Source organism: Telmatherina bonti, assembly GCF_933228915.1.
Source record: "Telmatherina bonti genome assembly, chromosome: 22".
In the NCBI taxonomy this organism is placed as follows: domain Eukaryota; kingdom Metazoa; phylum Chordata; class Actinopteri; order Atheriniformes; family Telmatherinidae; genus Telmatherina; species Telmatherina bonti.
Window position 1 is genome coordinate 11816722 of NC_136631.1, and position 13626 is coordinate 11830347.

The 13626-nt window shown below is 37.9% G+C and overlaps 2 protein-coding genes across 5 annotated transcripts in view; both read right to left on the reverse strand.

Annotated features, from left to right (window-relative positions):
- Positions 1-1298: 1298 nt before the first annotated feature.
- sdsl (serine dehydratase-like) lies at positions 1299-5594 on the reverse strand. The gene is made up of 9 exons (XM_079262767.1): positions 5458-5594; positions 4704-4862; positions 4579-4615; positions 4355-4494; positions 4168-4256; positions 3832-4065; positions 3624-3754; positions 1815-1901; positions 1299-1650 (listed from the first exon to the last, which is right to left on the reverse strand). The coding sequence occupies exons 2-9, from the start codon at positions 4848-4850 to the stop codon at positions 1547-1549; spliced, it is 969 nt and encodes a 322-aa protein (XP_079118893.1). The 5' UTR covers positions 4851-4862; positions 5458-5594; the 3' UTR covers positions 1299-1546.
- Positions 5595-8403: 2809 nt separating this feature from the next.
- LOC306772809 (apoptosis-stimulating of p53 protein 1-like) overlaps positions 8404-13626 on the reverse strand; it is a 63972-nt gene continuing 58749 nt past the window's right edge. For all 4 annotated transcript variants that reach the window (XM_079262439.1, XM_079262438.1, XM_079262437.1 and 1 more), the window contains 4 exons: positions 12806-12939; positions 12240-12406; positions 11954-12153; positions 8404-9896 (listed from right to left, as the gene is read on the reverse strand). In XM_079262439.1, the coding sequence (XP_079118565.1) occupies positions 9855-9896; positions 11954-12153; positions 12240-12406; positions 12806-12939 (543 nt within the window). In that variant the 3' untranslated portion in view covers positions 8404-9854. The remainder of the gene's footprint in view (positions 9897-11953; positions 12154-12239; positions 12407-12805; positions 12940-13626) is intronic.

The following is a 13626-nucleotide window of genomic DNA, read 5'->3' on the forward strand; positions in this document are numbered from 1 at the left end:
CCGGTCCTAGTTGAAGCTGGTGAACAGAAGAAGGTAATAACAGAGAATAACACAAGGGATAGCATGCAACCCATTTGTAAGATAAAAAAAAAAAAAGAAAAAAGTACAGCATGAGTTACGCTAAAAGTTGTTAAGATTAATGATTTGCGATTGAGACGGTGGTTTAACTTCAGAATAGCAACGCAGCCTCGCAGCAGTGGGATCCACAATGGAAATGATGAAACCTGAAAGAAGTGCAAACTAACCTCCAGAGCTGAGGTGAACTCCTGAACAGCACTGACTCGACCCTATAAAGGACACTTTCCCATACCGTCATCTCATCTGAGCACGTAGGATCTTATATATCATCTCTTTCAGAAGTAAAATCTAAGTGGGCTTTTTCCTCTGACTTACAGATCCTATCTGTTACAGCATGTCTCTTAGCTTTTCCAGTGTTCAAGCTGTTCTTTAGTCTGAGATTGGCTCGTAATTGCAGCCAATTTTTGTCTGTCAGAGTCCCACTGATCCTAATCGTCCTGATGATATCAGTAGTCGTGTTCAAAGGAACACCAGGCTGTTAGAAAATGCTCTTGTAGTTTTTATTCACCCCCCACTTCATCTGTTTTATTATATTCTATAGAAAACTAAAGGCGGACAAGTACATACAACATACCTAATGTAAAGACATAAATGATCTATCTTTTATCATCATCATCATCCTCATCACAAAGCTGCTGGGTTTTCATCATAACAAGCCTTCAGATGCTACTGTTTCCTTGCATTTCAGTTTGAAGTGTTTTTAACAGGCAAAGCAACATTCACATTATTATTCAAGTGTTAAAAACCCACAGTTTGTGTGCAGAGTTAACAACCTGAACTCTTATGCAACTGAGCTCGGAAGAACTTGATCTGTTCAGCTAAACTCTCCTCATGAGGAAAGAAGCTGTTTCCATGGTAGAAAGATCCAACAGGCAACACAGCAGCTAAATTTAAAGTCCTCCAGCTTCCTCCCACAGTCTAAAAACATGCTTGTTAGATTTATTTTCTATTCCAAACCAAGCCAAGTAGTGCGTGTGAGTGATTGTTTGCCTCACTTGACTCAGTGACCTGTCCACAGCGTTCTCTGCCTCTCACCTGATACCAGCATAAAGTATGAAAATGGAAAATAAAGTATAGAAAATGGAGGATGGATATTTGACTGTGGACAATGAGGGAGGGTTCTAGAAAAGAGAGCACTGGCACCACCATGTGGAGAAAAGTAAATGACGTGTGAACAAAAACCTTAAAAGTATCAATGACTCATTTTCCACCTGCAGAAATTTATTTAAATTTCTTTACATTAATTAAGTATCTAACTTAAAAATTTAAATTACACATATATTATATGATAACTTATAGTTACAACATCACAATAATTGGAATTTGATTTTTATATGAGACAAAACAACTGAATCTCTAAGAGATTCATTCATTATTGTACTTTTTAAGCCTGAAGGCAGGACAAAGACCTACTGAAATGCAAGCGTTTCTTCTTCTTCTTCTAAACGAATGTCATCTTATAGGGGAATCAAGACTTGAGTTTGTGTTTCAGGCTGGTCAGTTGCTCCATGTTGATGCTGCTGCCACCACACACAATCACCAGCAGGGAGCCCAAGGGAGTCGGCAGGCGGCCTAAACGGCAGTGTTGGATCAAAACGACTGTACATATGTGTCCAAACTTTTGACTTTTATTGTAATTTACAGAAAAAGTGATGGAAAGTCTCAAACAGACGTAATGTAATGAAAAAGGAACTTAAACTTATGCTGTACTTAAGCGACGATGACTCCGAAGTTACCTTCTTTCTGTAGTCTGTGTACAAGTCCAGTGTAGACGGGTGCTAACGCTGCTCCACACGCCATCTCCACCAACACACGCTCCTCATCTACAAGGCAACCAGCACACACTCTAGTACATATAATAACAACTTCACACTTATTAAAATTCCTTTCAGATGCGTCCTTCTGCCCAGTGGAAATCTAAATGTGATTATATGAGTTCTTGAAAAGATAAAACCCACGTAACTTAAATAAAATGCTCTGCTGGCTAAATTTTCCACCTACATTCAAAGTGGTGAAGGTTATCTCACTTTAAACAGCAATAAAACAACAAATAAAGCATTTTTTCACCAAAAACAATGTGAAGAATGTACCTATTTCACATACTTTGGTGAGATTTTGAATACAGATCTTGTGGAGTAATTAAATCTTTGAAGCTTGATCAGCAGATTAGATCTGTGGTAAAATGTGTTTTTTTGTTTGCTTGTTTTTCATTAGAGACTGTTAGTGTGGAAAAGTGTTTCTTTTCTTTAGAGTTTCTCAGACACTTCCTGGTTTTAGCTACATGCTTAAAACCCACTTAATTGATCTGGATTTTGAACACAGTTGAGGTCGACATTTTTTTTAACTTTTCCATTCTGTATTAATTTTTTTAATTGTTTATTTTGTTTTATTGCTTCATTGTACTGCATTTTGAGCAACTGGGGCTTTTATAACTGGGCTTTATAAATAAACTTGACCTTGGGTTTTCATCACAATACAAAGCTCATGGAGTCATGAGACACAGCTGGGTCAAAGCAAAGCAATGGTAACTATGAGTTCAGATGTCATGCAGAAACATAGGGGTATACATTCAGAAAGTCATAAAAAAAAATTAAACTATGGTTTACAAACTCTTTAATGCCTCGTGCATCATACTCAATACATGCAGTTTCTGGAACCTACAGCATCGCCATACAGTAAAAACTGCTCAAAACCCTGTTAATATATGTGTCTTCTGCCCCCTAGTGGATCGCTTTTGAACTACAAAAGTTCTGACGTATATGAATAATGTACATTTATGTCAACTTTTTTTTTTTTTTTTAAATTTAGTTAAAAATCTGCAAAATAAGTTCTGTCCATAAAGTCCTGTCCATTACTTCTTTAGTCAGGCTTTAAAGGGTCAAAAATGGCCAGTAGTGGATAAAGGATTCAGATCTTCCCCTTAAAAATTAACTAAATAACAATAATATTTTATTAGAGGTCAAATTTTGCCTGTCAAGACACTTTCTAAACCCAAACTATCCGTTAAATGTAATAAAAAAATCAAAGTAACTCCAGTAGAATCTGTGGCTGACACATTATTTACGTACATATTGTCACTAAATGGCACAACCACAGTGTGTTGTGGGAATTTAAAAGGCATTTTACTTAAATAACTAAAAGAGCATTTAAAAGGAAATTAATATTAATTAGGATTACTTTACATTTACTTCACTTAAACTCTACAACTGTAAAGTAAGAAATTACACAGCAGATCGGTCATGTCACTGTAGAGCTGTGGGGAGAACATTATCAAACTGACAGAAATGGAGCTGATGTGAAAATATGTCACAGTAGCCTGCATAGTCTGCAGCTTATTTCATGTGATACACCCTGGAGTATAAAAAAAAATATGTGGTGTTTACCACAGTGATCACACTGCAGTACAAGGACACTCCTGTTTTCAGCGTGTTTATGGGTTTGTGTTTCTTGCTTGATGCACCGTACATGACAATAGAGAACAAAGAAACCGTGAACTAAAGCTGCAGTGGTTGAGGATGTGACGTTTAAAGGAAACAGATACTAACCCAGGAAAGTCTGGATAGCATGCAGAGCCTGCTGGTCGGTCACCAGTTCAGAGATGATTTTCAGCTCACTGCACTGAGCGTATTCAAAGGCTTGCTTGCAAACTGTCTTGGCTCCGAGACATTTGGCCTCGCTGGGAAGATTCAGACAGATGCAGAAATGAGGCATTCAAAAGCGTTGCCACAGAAAGTTTCTTTAACAGTATCTAACCTGGTGATGTCATCCAAAGTGACCACCTTCCCAGCCTTAATAGCAGCGTTTAAACAGTCTGCCCCCACAGTTTCCATGGCGATTACAGGTACATCCATCCAGCCTACATCCTTCAAGCCCTGGATGACCCCACAAAGGAGGCCTCCTCCACCCACAGACAGAAGCACAGCTCCAGGCTTCACACCAGGACCCAGAGAGGCTGCAGCCTCCACTACCAAACTGGCATGGCCTTGCCTGTGAGTGTGGAAAGACAGATGCAGAAATATGCTATCGTCATACAAAGTTTCATAGTTAACCTACCAGGAATAGATTGTAAGGAATTGGAAATGTTTCTACCAAAGCAGGGGGTGATCAAAAGGAGGTACAAATGTGAGGCCTTCAATTTCTGCTAATCTGAGGGCTTCTGCATTGGCATCATCCCACACCTGAGAATAAAAATAAACATTACATTCTTCTTTAAACCTTGTTTGTTCCCTTTAAAGACTGAAAATCTTGCTGAGATCTAAACATGTCACCCACTCACCTTCCCTATGATCCTGACAGTTGCACCCTGATCCTGGAGTCTCTGAACCACCAGCTGCGGAGTGGAGGAGGGAACGATGACAGTGGCTGGCACCCCCATTCTTCTGGCCACATAGGCTGCGGCCATACCTGCATTACCACCTGCAAAAACACCATAAATTAAAAAAGGAAAGCAATAGAGAAGGAAATCAACGACAATATGCTGTGTAACAGCGCAGGCGTCACCTGAAGAGCAGACAACTCCTTTTGACTGTCTGGCGAGCTGCAACAACACATCAGACAAGGATAGTCTGAAATCAAACATCTGGAGAGACTTTACCAAACACAAGGAGAGGTTTCAGAGTTCTTACCTTCTGGCAGAGGTGCCCGATCCCGCGTATCTTGAAGGATCCAGACGGCTGTGAATTCTCCATTTTCATATAGACAGTGGTCCCAACCCGCTTTGACATGCTGACACTTTCCAGCAAAGGTGTGTTGAGGTGGAAATGCTCTGCCATGCTGTAACTGGTCTAAAGTAAAAAGGAGACAGCAGGTGGTTCAACAGACAAACATTTATCTACTACTTATTAACTGGAGTGAATGAGTATACCAGTGTTTGCTATAAACTGTGTGCCAGGACAACCTAGTGCTGCTTTCAAGTACAACTGGAAACGCCGGACATCATGACATATTAGGTTAATTAATTTAAGTTAAGAAGGTGATGTATTTATTATAATTTGCTTATTGTTTTTTAGTTCAGTAGATGCAAATATTATCAACTGGAAAGACTTATTATAAAATACTTTCAACTATTAAAGCTTTATTCGTTTAGATACGTTTGTGTTTACTACAACTCTAAAACAAATAGCCGACAAAAAAGTGCTTTATGATTAAAAAAAAAAAAAACTTAAAAAAAAAAACATCTTCGCTAAAATGCTATGCTAACCTTTTGGGGGAAAAACCCCCCTGAAAAGTTCATAATCTGTGACACAAGAGATCCTCTATAAAACAAGCCACAAGGTGACGTAACTAAATAATTACATAAACTGGAGCACAGTAAACATAATCCTAACTGTACAATGTGAGGTTATTAAAACTTATTTAGGGTAATAAATGTTAACTTACGTCTGGTTAAAAACAAAAGAATATCGTACCGAACTCCCTCTAAATACACAACAATTACGTAGTTTACATTATTCACTGATTTTCGCAGTATCTGTTAATATTTAGTGATTATGCTACAAATGTAGCATGTTATGACAAGCCGTGGGTCACAACTACTTCCGGTCATTACTTCAAAATAAACGTAACTTTATGTTTTCCTGTAGACAGGTTTAGACATCAGGTTTTTCTCATTTTTATGATTTCACAAATTATATTTATGTTTATGTATTTAGAAATACTCGTGGGTTAAACATTTTTTTGTTCAATCTTTTTTGTGCTTCTATTTTGTAATGTGATTTTTTTTGTTTTATTGTTCTTTTATTTACATCCAATATATATATTGTACGAATGCTCGCTTTGTTGTTTTTGTAATGGTCTAAACACTTTTAGATGGTTTAGACCGCACTTTTTGTGTAAAACAGAACCATTTACAGCGAAGATACTGAGAACTTGAAAGAACAAAACCATACCTGTTAAGTCGTTTCTCGTCCTGATGCTTGAGTGATCCATGGACTTTAATCTCCTACTAAAGTCCATATTTTATTGCCAAGGCCTCACATTGTGTGTGGTATATATATATGTACCACACACAAGAAATATATATACTTCTTGCCCCTAGACTCATGAGCTACAGACAACACTGGGAATTTAAAAATAACCCAATATAGATAAATTGGTCGGTTAATTTTTCAGTCTTATCTATTATATTACAACTTTAAATAGAAGCAGAAATAGTGAAAACAAATATGTGAAAATGAATGAAAATTGTATTAAACCGATACGATCGATGATTAAACTCCTGAAGTGAAAATATAATGTAGTGGAAGTTTTCTTTTAAATTTATAGTTTCCTTGCAAATAATATACTGTCAATCACATTGTTCCAGAGGGTGATAACCAGGTATTTGTATGTATCTATTACTTTCACCTCTTCTTCTAGGATACTTTTCTGTCTTCTGTTCCTTAATTTTGGTTTGTTTGTGTTGTGATCATCTCACAAACAGAGACCAGTTCTCTGTACTCAGCTACTTGTCCATCACTGATACACCACACAACTGCAGTCATCGGAGTATTCCTGCAGATGACAGGACTCCAGTTTCACTGGAAATCTGAGGTGTACAGTGTGAACACAAGTCTCAGTCTCACAACCTGTCATACATCCAGGTGGCTGTGCAGGTATCAGCCTGGAATTTCAAGAGCTTCTCACATAACTGTACCAGCTGAATTTTGTTGAAAACACTTGAGAATTTAAACAACATAATCCTTAAAATGATGCCTGATTTGTCAAGATGAAGGTGGGCTCTCTGAAACAGGTAAACAATGGCATCTTCAATCCCAAGTCTAATACAACAAGCAGGCTGTAATGAGTCCTGAAAGGCGTTCAACCCTTCTTCCAGTGTACCTCAGAGGGAGCTCAGTGCTGGGGGTCATGTTGGCCATGGCCTGTGGGGCACCTTCCACAGTACTGGTCTTTTGACTGGTGCTTGTGTTGATACCCTGGTCACTGGTCTAGTCAACTCCTGGTGCAGACGCCTCCTGGGATTGTGTTTCCTTACCGGGCTTCATAAAGTGGTTCCTTAATAAAGTTTGATTTGATTTAACTTGCTTATGTAATATTTTAATAAATTGTGCATTTTTAAATTAATTTTAATTTTAAATATGTATGTATTATCTTAAAAAATATTTAAAAATGAATAGTTTACAGATTATTTAGAGATAACACAAATTCTAATTCTAATAAAATATTTTTTCCACATGTAAAAATTCCCAGAAATAAGCTGCGGAGCTCAGTGTCACCATGGCAACATTGGCTTTGTCCAACCAACTGGTCACTGGAAAGTAAAATAAGCTCATTTTGACATTAGAGATGCAGAAACTACAGAGATTTTGCTTCCAACTTTGGTGTTTTTGTTTGTTTATAAGGTTTGACCTCAGAAAAATCAGTTCGCAATATCTCATAAGCTCCTCACAGATTTTACAGTTTGGTGTCAAATGGAAAACTAAGTTGTAACTATGAACAACAATCTAGCACCAACCCATCAAATGCAGCACACTGTTTGTTTTGCCTGTATGGAGAAAAAATTATCTTTCTATCTCTCAATCATGGGTAAGGCGTTATGCCATAGAAAGTGTCTTTCTCAAATCCAGATCACCCAGATTCCCCGTATTCCAACAGCACTTAAACGCATCATGTATTTGTTAAACTATTAATATGCGTTTCAAAATCTCCCATGCACACACAAGTTGATCTGTGTGTAACTGTAAAAAGTTGATTATTATTTTATACAGGAGACTTTTTCACCATGAAAATGATGACAACTGTGAGGTTAAAGGGGGGGAAAAAAATCATTTTTCGGTAGTTTGTAATTGTGCATCATACATGTGCAGATTTATTTTATGTTATTTATGCATTTCTAAATATTTGTAAATACTCAAAGGTAAGCACTAAATAGTTTATGTAGTTTACAAATAATGTGTCACACATGTACGGCAATATTGTTAATTTCCTCTCCATTTTCCTGCTTTAGCACAGTTACAGTAAAATCCATTATTACTCAATACTTTAATTCTTCTATTAGTCTTTACTCAAATCAAATGTAAATACCAAATATAGAAGTACGAGCAAATAAGCTTTTGTGGAAAATAAATGGCACCAGGTACCTGATGTCATTGGCTTACATACTCTTAGCTATCTTGTAAACATCAAATACCTGTTATAGGCCAATGTAAAGTTTTTGAAAGTGTTTAAAGATGAGCTGAAATGGTTGAAAATGAATTATAAGGTAAGTTGTGGATCTGTGTCTTTCCATCAGTCTGGTTTGTTAAAAAATCAGAGATTAAGTCATGAAAGCAGCTTTCATTCTCTGTAAGGATTATACTTTTATTATTTTTTGTACATTAGCTGCATACTTACAGGTTGCATATACACAAAGTAATGGTATGTACTCCTCAGAACAATGTCTCTCTCTCACATTAAAAACCTCTGAGCTTATTGCTTCTCATTTACAGCAATCGGTAGAAGGAAATGTTTAAACCTGTTCTGAACACTAGGTGGCAGCAGTGAGCGGCGACAGCGCTGACAGAAACAAGAGAAGCACACTACAGATGATTACAGCAATGAAAAAAAACAACAACTCTTTGTTATAAATAAAACAACAAAATTAGAGGAATAAAACATTAAAAAATGACTGAGATAGAGGATACTGAAAAGTTTTTTTTTTTTTTTTACCCTTCCGATTCTTTTATTCAGTCTCGGCTGACTTTCCCCATAATAACACTGACATATTCTATATTTCAGGCTTGTTGAATGGGGCAAAAATATGGCTGAATTTGTTTCTTAAAACAGTTTTATATTTATATTTAACCAGGAGCTGTCATATCTTTTTATTTGATTATTTTCTAGCAGAATAAAACTTTAAACATGGAGTTTTTGGTTGTTATATTTTCTTAGTAATCGGAGTGCCTGTAAGCAGTGTTGCACCAACATGAGGACCACTCTCTTTAGTCTAAACTGCATCTACCTTTAATTTCTAAATCCATCTTCTCCACATACGTCTTTCCTTCCATTTCTACCCTTTTCTCCTGTTTCACCAGCAGCAGAACCGATGTCGACTTGGCAGTAAAAAGTCGTGGTGAATCAACATAAACAGGGAATGCTCAAAGCTGGAGACATCTGTAATGGTTCACAGATGTGTTTTGTATCAGCTCTCTAAATAGGAACAAAAATACTCCTCTGATACAACATCAGCCTTCAGCTACCATGTGTCACCGTCTTGCGGCTGCATTTCCAACATTTCTCCTCCCAAACTCCAAACACGCCAGCTGCTCCATCAACAAATCTGACACATCCAGTCACTCCTTACTTTTCTCTCACCGTCCTCACTTACACATCTCACTTCTCACACGTACTTTCACCTGTTCTCACTTATACAAAAATAAAGTGACATTTTAATGGTTAAAAATCTTTGGAGGATGTCAAAAGTCGTGAAATGTCCAAGCTGGTGTTTTCATGATCTAAAGCTGGGTGGAACGTGAAGCTGAATCCAGAAAAGTTTGTTTAGTAACACTTTGATTTCATTCAGAACGTCTCATGCTGCTGAACTCTTGTAAAGTTGTCAAGTTGTGAAACCAAAATCCAGGCAAGCGGAAACATTTTCTGCTTCTGTTATAAAGAGGCTTCAGACAAACAGAAAAAAGCAGCTTCTTCTATCTTTGTTTCTGCCTCATGACTACCTCCACCCTTTTCTTCTTTCTTCATCACATGCTTTTCTTCCTCCCCCTTTTCTCTCTACTCTCCTTCTTCTTCTTCTTGTTTGTGTGTGCATGCGCCCTCTGCAACTGTCCCTCCTGATCTGGGCTTTATGCCAGCGAGCGCTGTCTGGGTTTGATCCTTGGATACAGCTGGGGAGAAAGCAAGACAGGGAGGGTCACTACATCGTCTTAACATTGTTTTCAAGGTGTCTGAACATCATGGAGGCAACTTTAAGAATCTGAAAAGGAGTGAATCTGTTGTGGTTTCCTCTTTTTAATAAAAGTCACTTGTTAACGTTTCCTGTTTAGTACAAAGTGAACCAAACGTACTGGAAAAGGACAAGTTGTGCATATTAGAAATACAACTATAGTCTTGTTGTTTTGCTTTTACAAAACAAAACTGTGTTTTTGATGAACTTTTAGCAATATTGCGCTGATGCATCAGACTTTTGTGTGTTCTGTTGGAAACTAAGTGCAGAAAGTTGTCTGCAAAGAGGCTGATTTATTTCTTCATTTTCGATATGAAAGAAAGTAATCTGGTGTTTAGGGGGAGGAAATAGGCAGAGTTTTAATAATAGCAACTTTCTTTGTAAGGTTAACTGTACAAATATGTAAAAAAATCAAAGAGTTATATGATAAAATAGTTTTCATTTTCAACACTGCAGCATCATGACTCAGCCTATACCAAAGTCAGACATCTGATTCCAAGCATACCAAGCTGTAGTCACATTACCTGAAATTTAAACTTCTTTTTAATAAGTTTTTTTTATTAAAAGCATCGCTTTACAGTAAAGAAAGAGCACTTAAATGCATCACCTACCACAAACATACATTCGCTCTTCACAAAAAGGTAGAATACTTGTGAAAATCACCTAAAATGTGTTCAGAATTTAATTAAACTTCCTCTAAACTTTTGAATGTACAAGTACAATTTTTTTTAGCATTTAAGTACTTGCAACATGCTACTCTCTAAAAACCATAAAAAAAAAATTCAAATAAAAAAAATTTTTTAAATCCCCAAAAGGAGCACCTGAACCACTTATCGCCTGCTAAACGTTCTGGTTCAATGGCAGCTTATATTTAAATGCTCCTCTTCATCATACTATGTACATTTTGACATTATTTAATGAAGATGACACCTAACACCTGACAAGTACCTGAGATATTGACGTAAGGTGTGGTGGCTCTGCTTTCAATAAATTCTTTGCAATGAAGGGATTACTATTACCCGATTCTTCTCAAAAGTCCTTAATTACTATAATTTATTAATTGTTTTGTATGAATGGTTATTATAAATTAGATTCATGTGGAATATTTTAATTGCATCACAATAAATCGGTTTGAACTGATTATGTCAATAATCAGTGCCTAGAGATGATACCATGCAAGTAAAGCTGAACTGAATTGTCTTCTTCATGGGCTGCAAACATTTTTTTTTCTGTAAAATGTACCTGAAAGCTGATCATCCCTAATTTTTTGCAAGTAGTGTAGATGATAAAGTAAAACTCATAAAATACACCAGGGGTGGGGAACCTTGGCCTTCATCCTGACAGTCTTCCATGTCTTCCTGTTCCAACATTAGATTCAAATGAAGGGATCACTGTGCAGTTCTTGAAAAGTTGTTGGATCCATTTGATCTGAATCAGGTGTGCTGGACCAGGAATACATGGAAAAACCTGCAGGATTCCGGTCCTGTAGGACCAGGGTTCCCCACTCCTGAAATACACAATGGATCTGAAACATAAAACTACATTTAAAAGACATGGGAAAGTAGAAATAAATTGGTATAATAGGTAGAATCCAGAGTTCCCAGTTGAACAAAATGAACAATTAAGCCAACATAGTCAGTTTTTTGGATTCTGAAAGGGTAAGGGACCTTTTTAGCCTCGATTTAAAATTGAACATGGCTGCACTGAGCATAAACAGTGGTGATAGCGAACACAACATTTGTTGTGCAACCACTCTTAATTAGCATTTCTGTCACTTTCCGGCTCAAATTTTACCAGTTATCCCGTTGTTTTGGTTTATGTACAAACAAAATACAATGTAACGCACTGTTTTTTTTTCATATTATTTTACTAATAACCATGTGAATAATAACAATATTAATAATCATGTCTCAGTGTTTCATTATTTTTGTAGGTGGCTGAGAAGCTTCCAGTCATCCCATCTACGATGACGTGACCTTGTCTGTTGTGTTTTCTCACCCCCAGCAGGTTTCTTGGTATGTATCCCTCGCGGTCGTTATGTCGTGCCCACCACCACTCTGTCTCGTTGTCGTCACGGCGACGCAACACGGTCAGGGCGTCGCCCTCCTTGAAGGAGAGCTCATCAGGCTGCTGGGCGGTATAGTCCCACAAAGCATAGGCTAAACCTTTGTTCATCACGCCCAACTTCTCCTGTACACCTGCCAGATTCAGGACAACACTTAATACACAGAGAAACGTCCCACTGTGGAGGAGAACGTTTCTTTTTGGTGTGCGTAAAACCTACCGTACAGGAACTGAGAACACTGAGTGTAGCCCTCCTCCATTTCCTCACATTTGTCCGCCGCAGTTTCAACGTCACTGATTGTTGTGGCGAAAATGGCCGCGCCGGACTCCACCAGCATCTTACAGAGGTGGACGCTGTTACATGAAGCTGCACAGTGAAGAGGAGTCCTGCAAGGAACATCCACCAACAAAGAACAAAGATGATGAAGGGATGCTTCTTTTTTTTTTTTTTTTTTTTTTATCTCTACAGGATAAATTAGAGACGCTGGACTCTGAAACAGGCTGACGCGAAGTAAACATGAGTTAAGTCAGAGGGATCGGTAATTAAATCATGAATCTTTTGAATACAGAGTCTCATTATGTATGATAATCTCCTTCTTTAATGTTGCTGTTGCAGCCGAGTTAGAAATTAATTTATAAAGTCAGTTTTCTCTGTCAGCGCTGAGCCTGAGCATTGCTGCCATGGATTGTGCTCATTACTCAAACTTCCTCCTGCCCTTGAGGAGCCACTGCTCTGTTATCAGTCTGGATTATTGTGTGATTTGTTGACTAAATGGAGGCACTGACCATCCGTCACTGTCGGCTGCGTTTACATTAACTCCAAAGTCCAGCAGGAACTTCACAATGTGGTGATGACCAGCGCAGACAGCGTTGTGAAGAGGCGTTATCCCTTCATCATTTGGCATGCTGGGGTTTTCCACCTGAAAGAGAAGACGTTTGCATGATGAGATATTAGATGATGCCAAATTATCCTGAATGTACAGCGATGTATCAGTGAGAAGCTGTTTATATTTAAACCTAAACACCACAGAGGTGCCCCATCCTGAGGACAAAACCTTTTTGAACAACTTAGACATTCTTTATTCCTTCTACCTCGTGGTCTGTCATCAAATCAGTCTTTTTTCATGAGAATTATCTTGTTGTTTCTTTGAAAATATGAGAGTGCAGCGTGGAAAGTTGGAAAGCACGAGAGAAACAAGAGGGAGTGATGGAGGTTTGCCACTAAAGATAAAAGGCTTTGATCTGTGTGCTGCTGTAACACACTGCAACACAGACTGTGTGTGTCCGCTTTAACAACTGCACACCTCACAGCTGAGACCACTTCTCCCCCGACACAACCGCATAAGATCAAAGATGAAGTTGTCATGGAGGTGTTGAAACAACATCTTCTTATTAATGGCTAACCTGCTGAGACCCTTCGGAGGAAGCTGGAAGTGGCGGCATCTTGAATGCAGTTCAAGGCAAACACATATTGTACTATGTGTGTTTTTTTCCTATCCATCCATCCATCTATCTATTTATCTATATTTAACAAAATCAAACCAGAAAAAACAGCATATCTGGCAGCATTAGCCCCCCACTACGCAGCCTAAAATCTTAAAGCTCAA

Bases quoted from the DNA above. Each gene is read 5' to 3' on its own strand.
- sdsl (XM_079262767.1), bottom strand. From the start codon at position 4,850: ATGGCAGAGCATTTCCACCTCAACACACCTTTGCTGGAAAGTGTCAGC. The intron at 4,616-4,703 runs GTAAGAACTCTG...GTGTTGTTGCAG, and splicing joins TCGGGCACCTCTGCCAGAAG to CTCGCCAGACAGTCAAAAGG. The intron at 4,066-4,167 runs GTAGAAACATTT...CCACACTCACAG, and splicing joins TTTGATCACCCCCTGCTTTG to GCAAGGCCATGCCAGTTTGG.